We start from the raw sequence: 17,758 nt of genomic DNA on the forward strand, positions 1-17,758 counted from the left end.
TATAACTAAGAAATCTGAAACATTTTATTTGAAGGCTTAGGGATAACAGAAAAGAATGACAAGAAAGTAAAAAAGTGTTGTAACTCAAATGTACAGGCCATTTTGTTCTTGCTGTACCTTGAGGTCATTTTCTCAGATGTCAGAAAAGCAGATCTCATTGCAAAAGCACTACTGATATTCCTTATCACATAGAAAAATCTGCTAAAACCCCATTTGAACACTTCCGTACTTCCAATCAAGTTTCTGTCCCCATGTCATTTCTGTTGTTTCCCTTCTCTGTCCTTGCAGAAGGTCCCTCCCACAGCGCAGTCTCTGGCCTTCCGCAGGGTCCTCCGATCATGCCACCTCAGCAGAACAAGAGTTGGAGGAACAGAGGTCTGCAAAACCAAAGACCCAGTTGTTGCCTAAACCTGACCAAGCGTCACTCTGCTGTACCTGGAAACAGAATAGGAGGGTTTTTCAAAGTTTCTCTGCTGATCCCCAGCATCAGAATCTCCTGCGGTCAGGGAATCAAACCAAAACGATTTGACTTGTACTGGTTTTAGACAATTGCTTCAGGACATCATTATGAGTCAAACACTTAGTTTGGGGGCCAAACTGCATTTACATCTATATATGTACATCGCCTTATCACCACTACAGTTTTATTGGTCTCCTCACGGGACTTCCGAACTTACGAAATAGTGTTATGTGGGAGATTTTATTTACCTGTGGTTGGTGCCACCTAGTGGACATCATCTCCTAAACAGCTTAGAGTCTAGGATTTTTATCTACCTGGCAAAGGTAGTGATGAAGATGAAGGTGGCTAACACCAAGTTTTGTTTTGTTTTTGTTTTTTGTTTTTTGAATGTAGGGCTCCACATCCGGTGCAGAGCCCAATGCAGGCTTGAACTCACAATCCTGAGATCAAGACCTGAGCTGAGATCAAGAGTCAGAAGCTTAACTGAGCCACCTGGGAGGCCCAAACACTCTCGGTAAGTTTTCTATTGTTTGTTAGGCATGGTGTGAGAGGTGATGCTAATCTATTTAAATTCATCGGCTCATTTAATCTCCAAAACAAAACTAAGAGGAGGGAACAACTATTCCCATTTTGCAAAATACAGAAACTGAGACAAGGAAAACTTGAGAGTTGCCTCTCAGGAAGTAAATGGCAGAGCTACAATTCCCGAGTCCAAGCCCTTAACAACTGAGCCAAAACACCGAGTAAATTCTATTAATGAGAGATTTCAGTACAATGTGTGTATATATTGGGAGGTGATGTTGATGGTGTGGGGTAGCACCTAGGAGGTGGCTGAAGACTTAGGTACGTAGTACTTCGTTAGGTACTAACACATTCCAAGGAAGTAGCTCAGGTGTCCCTTGAGGCATTAAGAAGGGGCCAAAGAAACGTCCCGCATGGGCCACTGGGCAGACAGGATTCATTCTTCTGTGTCCTAAATTCCTCTGGTGTCCACGATGCAGGCAGACCAAGCCATCATTTTTATTGCCTTTCATCATGAGAGAGAAGCAAATATTCACAGCAAGTGGGACAACTAAAGTAGGGTGAAGAAGGATGGATATTCTCCCTCCCCACACATCAAATCAGAAAGCTCAGACGCTGACAACCTGGTGTCTATTCCTGACAAGGGAAGAGTGTATCACTCTCTAGCATCTCAGTGAGAAGTCCGATGCACTCATGAGGACTTTTTCTGTGGAGCGGACCTTATGGTGCCGTCAGGGCTTTTCTGTGTAACTCGGAAAAGTTAGGTCATTCCCAGATGTCTTAGTCAGCTGGGGCTGCCATGATAAAACACTATGGCTTACACAGCAGAATTCATTTCCTCACAGTTCTGGACGCTAGAGGTCTGAGAACTGGGTGCAGGTTGGTTGGGTTCCGGTGAGAGCTCTCTTTCCTGCTCTGAGTGCGTGTACCAGGAGAGAAAGAGAGCAAGTTCTCTGCTGTCTCTTCATATAAGGGTACTAATCCCATCACCAGGGCCCTACCCGCAGGACCTCAATCTAATCCTAACTACCCTTCAAAGGCCCCACCTCCAAACACCATTGCACTGGAGGATAGGAGTTCAGTATGACTTTGGAGAGGGCACAGATATTCAGTCCATAACATTCTGCCACTGGACCACCAAAATCCACATCCTTGTCACATGCAAAATACATTTATTCCATCCCAACAACTCTCAAGTCCTGCCTCATTCTGTCAGCTCTGAAGTCTAAAGCCCAGAGTTGCATCCAAATATCATCTAGATCAGGTAGGCATGAGCCTCTAGATAGGATTCATCCTGAGGTGAAATTCCCCTCTGGCTGTGAACACGGGAAACCAGACAAGTCACGCGCTTCCAAAACACAATGGGGGACGGGCAGAGGACAGACATTCCCATTTCCAGAGGGAGAAACAGGAAAGAAGGAAAGGGTGATGGGTCTCAAGCAAGCCCAAAACTTAGCAAGGTGAACTCCATTAGCTCTTAAAGCTGGAGAATAATCGGGGCGCCTGGGTGGCTCAGTCTGTTAAGCGGCCGACTTCGGCTCAGGTCATGATCTCATGGTCTGTGAGTTCGAGCCCCGCGTCGGGCTCTGTGCTGACCGCTCAGAGCCTGGAGCCTGTTTCAGATTCTGTGTCGCCCTCTCTCTCTGACCCTCCCGTGTTCATGCTCTGTCTCTCTCTGTCTCAAAAATAAGTAAGTGTTAAAAAAAAAAAAAATTAAAAAAAAAAAAAAGAAAGCTGGAGAATAATCGACTTTGGCTCAATGCTCTGCCCGCCCTCCAGGTCCACTGAGGTGGCAGTGCCACCGTATCCCCCCCCCCCCCCCCCCCGCCATGGAGCAGCCCTGCCCACGTGGCTCTCCGTGACTGCACTGTCCACGCAGCACTGCTGAGCGGTCCCGCCCTTTGAAAACGAGGCCTCGCCTGTGGAGTAGCAGCCTTAATGATCTCTGAAATCCCATGCGGTCCTTCTTCCCTGTTCTTGAAGGACAGCACACACATCCACGGCCAAATGGCTCCATGGTCTCGTGCTGTAAATCTAAGAAGCCCGACAGCCACCCCTCATTCCATCTTGTCTTCTCCCTTCCCTTCCGCTCACGCCAGCAGAGCCTCTGCTGGTACAATCCCATCTCTACGTGTGGCTTCTGTTGAGACGGCTAAGTCCATAAACTGTTGTACCGATGATCTGTATCTAACGGCTGTTCAGCCACACCTTTAGTGATCACTTCAAAACCAGTTCTCATTTTACGCAACACGAACAGGCTGAGAGCTTCCCAAATCTTCCTTTTCCGGTTCCCTTTTGCCTAATGACTCCATCTCTCTCATTTTGCACGTCACTAGGAGCAGTCAGGAAGAAGTGAGCTGCTCCTTTCATAGCTGCTTGGGGATCTCCTGAGCTAAATACCCGGTCTCATCACTTGCAAGTTCCACCTTCTACGAAACACCCAACCACAGTCTAGCCAAACTGTCACTTTACAAAGGATTGCCTTTTCTCCTGTAAACATATTCCTCCAATAACACGTTCATTTGTCTGCGACCTCACCAGAACTGCCCTTAGCGTCCATGTGTCTACTGTGCACTTCAAAGCTCTTCTAAAGCTGCCAAAGCCACTTCTGCACGTTTAGGTATCTGTTACAGCAGCACCCACGTCCTGATACCTAAATCTACACTCGTCAGCTGGGGCTGCCGTAACAAAATACGGCAGACTGGCTGGCTTAAACAACAGAAATTTATTTCCTCACTGGTCTGGAAGTCTGAGATCAGCATGCCAGCATGGTCAGGCCCTGGTGAGAGCCCTCTTCCTGGCTTCCCTGTCACTGTGGGCTCACATCGCCTTTCACTGGTGTATGTGTGTGACGAGGGAAGGAACACACTCTCTGAGGACTCTTCTTGTAAAGATACTGATCCCATTATAAGGGCCCCACTCTCATGACCTCATCTAACCTAATCACCTCCCAAAGGCTTTACTTCCAAACACCAACACACTGGGGGGTTAGAGCTTCAACATTTGAATCTGGGGTGGGGAATACAAACATTCAGTCCCTAACACCAGATATTATTTTAATTGCTTTTATTGCTTACATTTGTTTTTATTGCAAATGAGTCTGTCTCATTTTTTTCTAACTTTTCATTATATAGTATTTTAAACACCAGAAAAGTTGAAAGAACACAACAGTATATCCCTGCTTAGATTCATTAATTACCACATTTGCCATATCTATACGTCTACATGCCTACCTAGCTACATACTTCTTTTCAAAGTAACTTGTGGACATCATGGTATCCTATCCCTGTCAGCATACATCTCCTAACCAAAACATCATTATTACACTTAAGAAAATAATTCCCTTATGTCATCTTTCAGCCAAGTCATATTGAAATTTCCCCAATATCTTTTATACCTGTTCCCCTCTGAATTTGGATCAAATGAAGACTTAAAAAAAAATTTTTTTTTAATTTAAATCCCAGTTAGTTAACATATAGTATAATAATGGCTTCAGGAGTAGAATTAGTGATTCATCACTTACATAGAACAACCAGTGCTCATCACAAGTGTCTTCCTTAATGCCCATCACCTATTTAATCGCTCCACCTACCTCCCCTCTAGCAACCCTCAGTTGGTTCTCTGTATTAAGAGTTTTATGGTTTGCTTCCCTCTCTGTTTTTGTCTTATTTTTCCTTCTCTTCCCCTTGTTCATCTGTTTTTTTTTCTTAAATTCCACATATGATTGAAATCATATGATATTTGTCTTTCTCTGACTTATTTTGCTTAGCATAATACATTCTAGTTCCACTGGATCAAATGAAGCTTTAAGCATTGCATTTAGTTGGTTCAGCTCTTTAGTCTCGTTAATCTGAAAAGCCCTCCTACACATTTTTCCCCCCATGACACTGACTTTTTATTTTTTTTATTTTTTTTTTTTTAATTTTTTTTTCAACGTTTTTTATTTATTTTTGGGACAGAGAGAGACAGAGCATGAACGGGGGAGGGGCAGAGAGAGAGGGAGACACAGAATCGGAAACAGGCTCCAGGCTCCGAGCCATCAGCCCAGAGCCTGACGCGGGGCTCGAACTCACGGACCGCGAGATCGTGACCTGGCTGAAGTCGGACGCTTAACCGACTGCGCCACCCAGGCGCCCCGACACTGACTTTTTAAAAAAAATTTTTTTTTCAACGTTTTTAATTTATTTTTGGGACAGAGAGAGACAGAGCACGAACGGGGGAGGGGCAGAGAGAGAGGGAGACACAGAATCGGAAACAGGCTCCAGGCTCCGAGCCATCAGCCCAGAGCCCGACGCGAGGCTCGAACCCACGGACCGCGAGATCGTGACCTGGCTGAAGTCGGACGCTCAACCGACTGCGCCACCCAGGCGTCCGACACTGACTTTTTTTTTTTTTTTAAATTTTTTTTTCAATGTTTTTTATTTATTTTTGGGACAGAGAGAGACAGAGCATGAACGGGGGAGGGGCAGAGAGAGAGGGAGACACAGAATCAGAAGCAGGCTCCAGGCTCTGAGCCATCAGCCCAGAGCCCGACGCGGGGCTCGAACTCACGGACCGCGAGATCGTGACCTGGCTGAAATCGGACGCTTAACCGACTGCGCCACCCAGGCGCCCCGACACTGACTTTTTGAAGAGACAATGTGATAATAGCTTTGTGGCTATGTTAACTCTTTGGGATATACAAAAATATTTGCCAGTGAAATGGGGGAAATTCTGTTACAAAAATACAATGCATACTTAACTGGCCTCAGATTTAATTTAGGCTTCTCACCTGAGTAGAATCTGAAAGCTTATCAGTTGAGATGCCTGGGTGGCTCAGTCAAGTCTCTGACTCTTGGTTGCAGCTCAGCTCATGATCTCGTGGTTCATGGATTCGAGCCCTGCTTGGGGCTCTGTGCTGGCAGTGCAGAGCCTGCTTGAGATTCTCTCTCCTCCTCCTCTCTCTTTCTGCCCCTCCCCTGCTCGTGCACACACTCTCTCTCCCACTCTAAATAAATAAATAAACATTAAAAAAAAAAGCTGATCAGTTGCAGAAACTGACATATTATTACATGGTGAGAATACTGGAAAACACATAATTCTAGAACTCTGCCTAAATTTACCATAGTTTTAAACCAATGTTCATTGATGGTTCAGCTCATCAAAATGTGGATGAAAATTTTTAAAAATCCAACCTAAAAAAATTCTCAGTGCAGAAAAATATGAAGTTGCCAGAATCACTCAAAATCAGTCTATCCATAAATAAGTGTTATTGCTACTAGGTAAACAGCACGTGTAGCTATCTATACATCTCTACAGGGAGATAGGTAGCAATACTTTTATAAAAATAACATGGTACTCTATATTCAATGCAGGGCCTGTGTGGCTGTTCCTTGCCCTCTCTATCAGCACAGGGGTTTTGACCCTACCAGGCTGCATATCCCGGGCTCCTACGTTGGCTAACATCTGGCTGGGGTCAATTAATGAAAGACTGTTGGGAGACTAGAGGGCACAAGAAAGAGGGAAGTGAGGGCTCTATTCTTGACAGCGGCTGTGTTTTTTCTAGCTCTCTACGATTCAGGTAACGCTGCTTTCTCCCCTTGTCCCCTCAGCCTACCCTCGGTGGCTTCTGGCTCTTGTGCTAATCACCAGATTATCTCATTGGTCGTATTTAGCTTCTTAGATTTTCCTTTACCTGTATAATCAATTCCTTGCACTAAATTCCCTCACTGAAAATACTCGAAGCAGTTTCTGGTTAGACCCTGACTGCTCTATGATAGATGCCATTTTTAATGAAAATATTCTACTTTTAATGAATTTTACTTGAAATTGATGCAACAAAAGAACATGAAGTAGAAAACTTTTTCCTTTAACGTGAAGGGTGTTGTGTTCTAAAAGCTTTTTCTAGGTTAAGAAAGGAAATTCTGAAAAGCTGTCAGAAGTTGGGAGTTGTTAGGCTTAATATTTTTAACTACTTTTCAATTTTAGACAGTTAAAGTAGACAATTCATGAAAACTAGTATTCACATGCTTTCTGTGACCTCTTCACAATTTTTCAGTTATGTTTATTTTGCTCAGGTTTATAACATTCGTATTCTATTCTGTAACCATAATTTCCATAGTTGCTCAGTATTGGTGAAGATACATATTCAAATCATTAATTCCTATTTCACTTGGAATTGGGTTTCACACAGGCAAGTAGGCTTACTTACTTTGTTCACTGATAGATTCCTTTTTTTTAATTAAAGAGTTTACTTTTAAGTCATCTCGACATCCAGTGTGGGGCTCAAATCCCCAACCTCAAGATCAAGCGTCACACGCTCCGCTGACTGAGCCAGCCAGGTGCCCCATGTTCACTGATATATTCAAAGCAGCTAGAAGAGCGTCTGACCCAAATAAATACTTGTTGAATAAATTATTTACCAAAATTATTCACTTTCTTAGTTTTAATTTCCCTCCTAATTGGCCAGACTTCATGGTTGTATATGTTGATATGTATATTATAACACACACACATAGTTTTTTTGTCACTCAGGAAAAACTCAGGCATGTAGTGCTGTTTGAGTTTCTTCATGTTTGAAGACCTAGGCTGTTGTCTTCTGGCATTAGTGTTCTCTGTTCATTTTATTGAATGAACTCTGAATACAGTCATAATAAGCTGTCACTAATTCTTGACAATCCTACTGGTCAGTGCCCTCCTATCATATTTTATACTGTAAGCTTTTATCTAGTTGTTTGCCACATTTGTGTGCAGAACTTCTAAATGTTTGGTGTTTTTTTTTTTTTTTTTTTTTTGACAGGGCCACACTATCTTTGATGATATTCTTTGGTAAGTCAAAAAATATTTCGTAAGTGCCTTCTGCTAAATACTGTGTATTATGTGCAAATATAGATAACCGATGGACCCTATCCTCAAGGAGCCTGTCCCTGGAGGGTAGATAAAATATGCCTGCTGCTATAGTATGAAGCAGAGTGAGGTCTTAGGAGAAACACAGTTCCTGGATGTTTTGAAGAGACGGTAATTACCAAGAGGAATGAAGGAAATGAACACTTAGAGAAGGCCTGTTGTCTGGCGAGTAAAGGCAACATAAAGAGCCTTCATAGATGTTATCTCCTTTGATCTTCAAAACAATTCTGCAAGAAAAATGATCATTATCCCCATTTCGGTGACACCGACATTGAGGTTAAGTAGTTGTCCAGTATCACACAGGGAGAGTTGAGATTTGGACCCAATTCTGCCTGATTCCAAAGCTCATTCACTTTCTCTACTATATATATTACCTGTGGCAAGAATGTCAGAGAAGGCTTGATGAAGAAAGTGGCATACGAGCAAGAACCTTGATGGGTAGGTAGGTTTTAAGGTAGGAGTAAGAATTCTAAATCTACGCCCGGCGTTTTCCTCAACTGAGGTATATATAAGTGGGTGTTAAATCTACTGTCATGAAATTGTTTTTGTTCACGGGGAGGCCCAGTTCTGAGGAGGTAGCTATTACCAGTTACAGGAAAGAAATTCCCAATAGCCTTGTTCTTGAGCTTCCTGGCATTCTTTGGTCTTGGATATCTATCTTCTTCCTCCTCACCACTCTGCACAGCCACACAAGAATTAAGTCCTCCTGGGGTTAAGATTTATCCTTCCTCTCAGACGTTTCTAGAATAGCATAAATTCTTCAAAACACCATGGGAGCTATAAAGCAGTGGTTTCCAACTTAAATTCCAAGTCATTAGTGCACTTTTAGACATTTTAGTGAGTCATAACCAGCATTTTTTTTTTTTTTAAAGGGACAGAAGAGAAAACAAACAGCACAGGGAACTGCATATAGTTACTTATAACATTTACATGTGTGATATGCAGGTGAGTTTGTTTATGTACTGTGCTATGATGTAAAGTACATTTCTGATAGTGACAGACTCTTGTTTAAACAGTAACAGGGCCTATTTACAAACCATGTATACCAGGGAAACCTGAAATCCTTTTCTAACTGGGATGGAGTGGCAGCTGGGCTTAGGGTCAGGGAACCCTGAGATGACAGCTTTCTCAAGTCTAGGAAAGTTATCACAGACTGCTTGCTTAAAAACATGGCACAGCTATCAAGCAGTGTTAATATCCTAAGCATTCTTTCAAGAGTAAGTTGAACAGAAATGTAGAGGACAAAAGGCAATTATCTCTTAGCAGAGGCTCTGGAGGGAGGAGTAGGTCCCTCTAGCTCAAAGGTTACCGAGTACAAAATGTGCCTTCTCAGAAGAGAGAGGCTGCAGGACTTCTTTAGATTAAAGTACTCCTCTCTGAATGGGTATATATATTTCCAGAATGACAGTGGGGAAATGCCTTCAATCAGCAATATTTAGTCCTTGTTAGTCTTTACTTCCTTCTTATTCCCTGAATCTGTCTCTTGCTCAGTTTTTGATGGTGTTTGGAAAGCCAGCTGCCATATTTGATAAGGCTTGCCTGGGGTAATATGGTATTTAGGGTTCAGTTCCAAGAGCCCGTAGGGAGAGGAGGAAGCTGGGACTGTGTGGGGCTAGAATTAAGGTTACTAACCCGATTTAATTAAACTGCTTCCAATATAGAGAAGTCAGAGTCTTAGCTAAACATCCGTTTTGCTTTGTGTGTGTATCAGTATGCTGATAGGTGCAAATTTGCCCTAGGAACTCTATCTCTGAAACCTATCGCCAACCATTTTAATAGGTAAGAATAAAATTGTAGCTAACATTTAATATTCATTTAATAATGTGTCAGCTGGTATGCTAAGTATTGTCTCATTTAATCTTTACTATCACCTCAAGAAGCAATGTCTCTAGCTAACTACCCCGGTAATAAGAACTACTATTTCGTGACGGCCTACTGTGTGCCAGGAGGTACTAAGTGCTCCAGATAGGTCAAAACATTTAGTTTTCACAACTCGAAAGATAGGTGTTATCATCATTCCCATTCCACAAAGGAAGGAAATCAGCCACAAAGATTAGGTAATCTGCGTAAAGTCTCACAGCTGGGAAATGACGGCTCTGGACTTAGAACCCCCGGTTGTTAACGCTCAAGTTCATCTAGCCAATCACTATGTTCTACTGCCTTTCCCGTCTACTTCTGCTGATCCAACTTGTTGATGTATAGTGGACACTATCCTGATCAGTTCTTCTCTTGCTAACAGTCCATTCATACTTACTAGCAATTTGGACATCACAGGAGTCTCTGGCTGGCTACTTGGTCAACCGTTCTCTCTCTTTAAGATTTTGTTTTTAAGGAATCTCTACGCCCAGTATGGGTCTCAAACCTACAACTTTGAGATCAAGAGCTGCATGCTCCACCAAGCAAGCCAGCCAGGCGCCCTAGTGAACTGTTCTTCTCTTACAGGCAATAGTATTGATTCACTCCCCTGCCCACCCCGCCCCCCCAAAAAATTTAAGTTCTGCTCATTGTTTTCAAATGTATCTTGCTGAACTATGTTGCTTATATGAATGATATACCATGTTAGGTTTTGTTTATGTGCCTTTTTTTTTCAATTAAAAAAAATTAAGTAAACGCCACACCACAGGTGGGACTTGAACTCATGACCCCAAGATCAAGAGTCACATGCTCCACCAACTGAGCCAGCCAGCCTAGGTGTGCTTTCTTAACTGTTACTCTGGAATCTTACTTCTCAAGGTTCTGCATAAGCACACCTAATTTTCTTTTTCAGTACTCTGAAACGAGGACCAACAACACAAGTCAAGCTGATCGCTGTCCTCTACAGAAGTTACAATAATTCTCTATCTGTGCCCTCGCTCTCACCTGTTTCATATGCCTCTTATTGCTGTCCTACTCTCCAAATCCTCCTCATTCATCAAGGCTCAGCTTAAATCCCTCCAGAGTCTACCTAACTACCCTTGGTCCTACTGCTCATTATTTTCTCTGAATGTATGCAGCACTGCATTCCCTCAAAACACTTAAATTATATGTTTTTAATTATTTCTATAAATGCTAGCCAGTGTAGTCGTTGTAGGGACCTTTAATACAGTTCTTGCCCTTTGCAGTGTTAGGCACAACAGGGTGGTATTACTGAAAGAGCATTAAGGAGACATCCTGACCTGGTATTGAGGAGTCTCAGACAAGCTCCTGGGAAACAAGCTCTCTGCTACCCACTGTACTTTTCTCTTAGCATAAACTAAGTGCTATATAAATGACAGGCTATTAAAACATCTTAAAAACATCAGCTTATAAATGATGGGCTGGCAGACAGTTTGTCCGTAAGATGAATATCCGCACCTCAGTGCTTTAGATCACCCATTACTATGATGTTTTGTTTTTATAAACCTTAGGGCAACACCATGCTACAAAATGAATATGAATGTCAGTTTTTTTTGTTGTTTCAAATCATGCTAATTTTATTTTTATTTAATGTTCTCCATTTTATAAAAGCTGATTAAGTAACAATCAACATAATGATAGATTATTACATAGAAGGCACATGGAGGGGATACTAATAAGAATGTCGACTTTTAGGGGCATCTGGGTGGCTCAGTTGAGCCTCTTGGTTTCGGCTCAGGTCACGAACTTACAGTTTTGTGGGTTCAAGCCCTGCGGTTGGGCTCTCAGCTGGCAGCACGAAGCCTACTTGGGATTCTCTCTCTCTTCCTCCCCCACTCACGCTGTCTCTCTCAAAATAAATAAATAAATAAGTAAACTTAAAAAAAAAAAAAAAAAGAATGTCAGCTTTTAAAGAAATTGTGACTGGTTATAGCACAGAGATCACCAGCAATGGATACCAGAGGGCAGTAATAAAAGTGTAAGTACAGTTTCACTTATCGGTTTATGTGAAGAGATAAATTTGTCACACTGCTACTGCCCTGGTAAAATGAGGCAGCTACAGCTAAGGGGGTAATGAATATAGAACACAGATGCTGCAAGCAATGCATGAAAGCAACACATGTCAAATAATTCGACAGATCTTTACCTAACATTTTATCAACAGGAAATCTAATAAAAGAGTGTCCTGTCAGTAAATTTTCATAACTTCATGCACCATAAGAATGCAGACACAACTTCTGATTTACAGACTAAACTATGTAAAATATACTTTGAAGCCTCTTTTTTGCTCTAATTCTTAAATATGCTTTTTTTGCTCTAATTCTTTAAACATGAGCATCAGCAGACACGAATAATATCATTATGAACCTGGATTTGCATTAATCTGAAGTATGGCTGACAGGCTAAATATGAGAGAAAAAAATAAAAAGAGCGCTTCCTAGGTGAAAACTACCTTCTTTTTTTTATTTATTTATTTATTTATTTATTTATTTTTTAATATATGAAATTTACTGTCAAATTGGTTTCCATACAACACCCAGTGCTCATCCCAAAAGGTGCCCTCCTCAATACCCATCACCCACCCTGCCCTCCCTCCCACCCCCCATCAACCCTCAGTTTGTTCTCAGTTTTTAACAGTCTCTTATGCTTTGGCTCTCTCCCACTCTAACCTCTTTTTTTTTTTTTTTCCCTTCCCCTCCCCCATGGGTTTCTGTTACGTTTCTCAGTACTCCTGTATCCCTTGGAATTTATCCAAGGGATACAGGAGTACTGAAAACTACCTTCTTCTATACCTCAAATAGGTGAGAAATGACCCATCGTATCAGCACTGTATTTAGAGAAGTGGGAAGGTATGGTTAAGCTTCCTTCCTCCAAACCTCCAAAACAAAAAATAAGCCCAGCAATTGAAAGCATCTTGGAAACCACTTACTAATACAGAAATCTACATGTAAACAAAAGCAGGGGTGATTCTGATTCACAATGGTCCTTGGTTGTAATTGTACCTAAAAACTTGTTCATAAAGCTTCAGGTGTAGCGGGGCAGTCTTTTTAAAGACCCCAGTACAACACGCCCCAGATCAGCACAGAGCACTCATAGTGCTGATCTTTATGACTCCAAGCTGTTACTGCCTAACTACAGATACAACGCATCGCTGCACATACTTAATCCAGAATTCGGCACCGTGACAACGTCTGTCAGAGGGCAATATAGTAATCTCCTATTGATCCAGGAACTCTGGCACCGAAAGCGTGAACAACCCAAGGTACTGATGTCGTCACCAGGGGACGACAGGAATAGAACCCAAATCCCTAGGCTCCCAAGCTCGTGTTTTCTACTAATTGTGCTCCTTTCTACTCATCCGAGAGCATCAAGTGTAGAGGGCTGGAGAAGGGAGTGGACACAAATGAGCCAAGTCGGCGAGGTGGAGACCGCACTGAAGGTCCCCAGGAACCACTCTGTGGTACTTTCCTTTGTTTTGGTTGAGGACGATGAAGGCAGCCGCAGCCACAACCCCCGGGGACCAAGAACTGGAACTAGGTACTGCCTGTTGTGCTAACTCTCTCTTCCTCATTTTAGGCCTTTCCTTTTCAACCTCTCCCTTCCGGCCAGCCCTGCCGCTCCCTCCACCTCACGCCGCGTCCGTCCCGTCCCCCGGCTCCGCGTCGCACTTTACAGCCGGTGTCCCCCGAGGAAGCGGCAGCTGCGGGGCACTCACCCGCCACCCGGCCCTAAGCCCAGTCCTTAGGTGGTCGGGGGGGCTCCCAGCGCCACAACCGTTTGCTCTAAAACAAAACAAAACACACAAACGAGTGCTAGTCAAGCATTTTGTGTTTCAACGATCAGAAACTTAATTAGTGGGAACGGGGGTATATACCAAGTTGGCTCTGCGTAGCTGGTCAGGACAAAGCAAAATTTAGACAATACGCAGAGAGCCTTTCTCTTCTCTCGTAGCTCGACCATGCCCTGGGCAACCTCCCACTGGAGGACGCCTTCCGGAGCGCGCGTGTTTACACTTTCCCTACCCTGGGTGCAGGAGACCAGCGCTCGCGCACTCCGGGGGATTCCAAACCGTTACTCCGCCCGCCGGGGTGGGGCCAGCCCAACGGCCGAGCCTGCGCAGTGAGTCTGGCCGGCCCCGGGGCCCCAGCGCACTACAAGTCCCAGAAGGCAGCGCTCCCCGGGGGGCGGGCGGCCGCCTTACCTGCCGCGAGCTTATGCCTCCGGCTGCTACCGCTCTCCTCCTCCCCCGTTCCCGTCGGTCGCCTTTCCACAGTTAAAGGCTACTTTCTCGTGAAGCACGTGAGGAAGAGTCTTAGTAACCTCGACCTGGAAGCTCTTCGCGTGTCCTTTCTCTCCCCGAACTATGCCTGACTCCCTCACCGGAGTTGGGTAGTAGACGAGAGAAGGAAGCTTTCGGAGGCCAAAGCCGAGGCAACTTGGTCGCACTTCCGCCTCCCGGGCTCCGGAAGGTAGCGCGCACGCGCTCTCTGCGACTCCGGCGCGGTTGACTTCCGCTCCCACTGTGCCCTGCGAGCCGAATCATGGATCACACTGGTAAGGAGGCGGAGGCAGTGGGGGTCCCGGTTCCATGCCCCCTTGGCCGGCCTGGGACTTGCTGCCCAGCGGGCAGAGAGGGGATACGCTCGCCCTACAGCACTGGGGTCTGGCGGTGAGAAGGAAATCTCACAGACCCCTCCCTGTGCCCGGCAAGGGCCTGCTGCGTCCCGGCCTACCCTCCGGTGCGGTACCTACCGCCTCGGTGCCGGCAACAGCCACTTCTCTGGTTCTGCTGAGCTCCCAGCCCAGACGGTGGGAGGCGGGGGCCTCGTGGGGAGGAGAGAGCTCTGCTCCTTTTTTCCTCGTCCCGGGTGCTCTGCTCTCAGTTTGGGGGACTGGCGGGTAGATTCCAGTTTTGGAGTCGGGGAAGCCTTGTTACGCTGGGTGTCGATGCGCGGGAGTGGGTTAGAGACTTCCTGCTGTCTCAGTCAGTTTTGGGCGGGTGCTGCGGTGGTCACTGCCGGTCGTTATTGTCTCTCCGGTCCTTCACGGATTAGAGGTGGGAGAAGGGAGTCGGATATGGTTTTCGGAATCATACTCGGAGCGGCTATTCTGCCTGAGCCCAAAGCATGCCCCGCGCTACGGCTGTGGTCCTTACCCATCATTTGGGGGCGTTTACAAAGGAGAGCTTAAAATCAAGATATTCTCGTCTCTGTGTCCAAGTAAGAATGACTCCGCTCTTCGTTACGTCTTGTTTGGCTTTTTCTTCTTTGTGGTTTTTGGATATTGAATGAGAGTGCACTTGGAGTTAGTTAGTGTTCCGTATAGTTATGTCAGCCATATCATAAGTAGGAAAAAAAGGATATTTCTTGTATTAAGCATTGGTTAGGGTGTTCTCAGTCATCAAATACCTACTTAGTTTTCTACATATAGATGTAAAATTATATCTATATGGTTTTAGTGAGTGTTAGTCAATGTAATATATGCCAGATACCTGTAGGTCTGGAGATGGAATGGTGCAATGGTAAGCAAGACGGTCTGAATCCCTGACCTCATGGAGATTACATTCTGTTGGGGAAGACACCATAAACAGGGCTTTTGTTTTTGTTTGTTTGGTTTTTAAAACCTAAAATTACAGATCATGGTGAGTGCTTTGAAGAAAATAAACGGGTTCTGTGGTAAAGACTAATAGGAGGAGGCTTCAGAGAGAGTGGTCAGGGAAGGTCTTTCTGTAAAAGTAGAATTTATAAGTTGAGATCTGATGCATGAGAAGAATCCAGTCATGGAACTGATCAGGAGGAAAGCATTTCTAGCAAATACAAAGACTCTGAGGAAGGAAAACTTAAAGAAGATCAGTTAGCTGCAGCTTAGTTAGCAAGACGGAAGGAACCCTGAGATTGAAAAGGAAGGCAGGAGTCAGGTCCTACAAGACTTTGAAGTCCATGATAAAGATTTGATTCTAAGTGCTGTGCGAAGCCATTGAACAGAAGTGGAGGAGGAACATAATTTCTTTTAAAAATACAATAGCTTGTTCATGGAGATGGTGTAAAAGAGGGAGACAAAAATAATAGAAAATAGACGATTTAGGAGGTGATCGCAGTAGACCAGAAGAGAGACTCGACTTAGTTAAGTGGCTTGGTTTAGTAGAAGGGGAGTGGACAAATTCAGTATTTTGGTGGTAGAACTCAAATATGAGCTTTGTGAGAGAAAGGAGAGATGCCTGGGTTTCTGGTTTGATCACCTAGGTAGTGCCCATTACTGATTTGGGGAAAACACATTTTTTAAAAAAGGGGTAGAGGTGAGACCTGGGAATTTGGGAACAAAATTTTGGGCTGCCAAGTAGAGCTGTGTATTGGGACATACAAGGGAAGTTGTCAGGTGGAAATCAGAGGAAAGATGTGGGCTGAAAAATACATACTTGAGATTTAGTACCAGAGAGTTAATATTTTAAGGATGGATGAGATCACTCAAGGAATGAGAATACAGAGGGCCTAGAATCAGGCTGTAAGAATCTCTAGTATTTGGAAATTTTGTAGAATTGAAACTCTGGGACCTTGGTGTTAGAGTAACAAATGTGCAACTTTAGCAAAATACTTCTCATTAGAGCCTATTACTAGAATTGGTAGTTAAGCCTGTTCCACAGTTTACAGGATGTTACGTTAAGAAGTTGTAGTATCGCTGGGTGTGTGTCTTGAGTATTTATTATCCTAGTTCTCTAAGTTAAAATATTGCCAGAGAAAGTAAGAGTCATCCTGACATGAAAATATTCACAAATGAGCTGACCATTTAAAAAAATTAGTTCCTACTCAAGATATCCCTGCTAGATATTTTCTATTCTTTTTTTTTTTATTTTTTTTATTTTTTAAGATTTTGTCTCGAGTAATGTCTACACCCAACATGGGGCTCAAGCTTACAATGTAGATCAAGAGTCACATGCTGTACTGACAGCCCTTTGTCTCTTCGTTTAATTTCTTTATAAGTCATTATCTTTGCTTCATATCAGGAAACAGTGTCAAATACTGTATATTGATTGTGATTACAAACCTTGCAAAAGATTCAGGTTTTTTTTGGGATTCATAAACATGAATTTGATAACTATTTGAATCACAAATAAAATCCTTGGCCAATGAGGAAATTCCAGTCAGCCAGTTGATTGAGGATGTTATGACAGGGTAGGTATTTTAAGAGAAAGATTTTAATGTCAAAGGATTAAGAGAGGCTGGCTCTTGGGGAAATTGATAAAACCCTTGAATATTATGCAAAAGTGACTGATTTTATGATCATGCTGAAAAGTCAAACATAAAATGAAGGCTATCCTCTAGGGTTCTAATAGAATTTTGCCAGAAAAACTACTCCAGGAAATGCCCAGTTAGCACTCGATTCATTCTTTGGTCATTTTAAGAATTAGCACTTAGTTGTAACTGCAATCTAAATTTTATAAAATATTTCTTGGTTCCTTTAATTCAGGATAAAATTCTAAATAAATCTTTAAAAAACTATAATATAAAAGTGTTACTCCTTTTTAAAGTGGATTCACCTTAAATGGCCAGTTATAGGGGCTCCTGGCTGGCCCAGTTTGTAGAGCCTGCGACTCAGTCTTGGGGTTGTAAGTTCGAGCCCCATGTGGGATGTAGATTACTTACAGTCTTTAAAAAATAAAAATAAATGACTAGTTATGTCTTCAGTTCTCTTTTTTTGTGTAACAATATCCATGGGCTTTATGTTTTTAGTTGACATATTCAAAAAGAAATTGTGCTGTATTTTCTGATTTTTTAATTAAAAAAAAAAAGACAAACTCAGAATGATATCACTATTGAATGCTGTACTTTGTTTATGGACTTGCAATCTGAGAGGTAGGTGGCAAGGTGTTAAAGGGCAGAGGACTCCTGAAAGTCGTGGTAGGCTAAGCAAGCAACTGTTGTGATCTCAACTGCTCAAGGTGGAGGGAAAGGATTTGCAGTGATGAAGTGTTGGTATTTTGGTCATTCACCTAGTTGTAAAACCATTGAGTCCTAATAT

At 43.3% G+C, this 17,758-nt stretch overlaps 1 protein-coding gene and 3 long non-coding RNA genes across 8 annotated transcripts in view; 1 reads left to right on the forward strand and 3 right to left on the reverse strand.

Annotated features, from left to right (window-relative positions):
• On the reverse strand, positions 1 to 14,627 carry LOC131509545 (uncharacterized). The gene is made up of 3 exons (XR_009260566.1): positions 14,495 to 14,627; positions 13,944 to 14,269; positions 1 to 377 (listed from the first exon to the last, which is right to left on the reverse strand). It is a non-coding gene; the product is annotated as an uncharacterized LOC131509545 (long non-coding RNA).
• LOC131509547 (uncharacterized) lies at positions 4,418 to 5,746 on the reverse strand. The gene is made up of 2 exons (XR_009260568.1): positions 5,603 to 5,746; positions 4,418 to 4,869 (listed from the first exon to the last, which is right to left on the reverse strand). It is a non-coding gene; the product is annotated as an uncharacterized LOC131509547 (long non-coding RNA).
• Positions 10,460 to 12,962, reverse strand: LOC131509546 (uncharacterized). The gene is made up of 2 exons (XR_009260567.1): positions 12,523 to 12,962; positions 10,460 to 12,194 (listed from the first exon to the last, which is right to left on the reverse strand). It is a non-coding gene; the product is annotated as an uncharacterized LOC131509546 (long non-coding RNA).
• Positions 13,117 to 17,758, forward strand: part of CBLL1 (Cbl proto-oncogene like 1) — a 19,856-nt gene continuing 15,214 nt past the window's right edge. For 2 of the 5 annotated variants that reach the window (XM_058725381.1, XM_058725382.1), the window contains exon 1: positions 13,117 to 13,279. In XM_058725381.1, the coding sequence (XP_058581364.1) occupies positions 13,231 to 13,279 (49 nt within the window). In that variant the 5' untranslated portion in view covers positions 13,117 to 13,230. Of the gene's footprint in view, positions 13,280 to 14,158; positions 14,297 to 14,834; positions 14,962 to 17,758 lie in introns of those variants that run through there. The other 3 variants (XM_058725383.1, XM_058725384.1, XM_058725385.1) reach the window with 2 other exon arrangements.

Source organism: Neofelis nebulosa, chromosome 4, assembly GCF_028018385.1.
Source record: "Neofelis nebulosa isolate mNeoNeb1 chromosome 4, mNeoNeb1.pri, whole genome shotgun sequence".
NCBI lineage: Eukaryota > Metazoa > Chordata > Mammalia > Carnivora > Felidae > Neofelis > Neofelis nebulosa.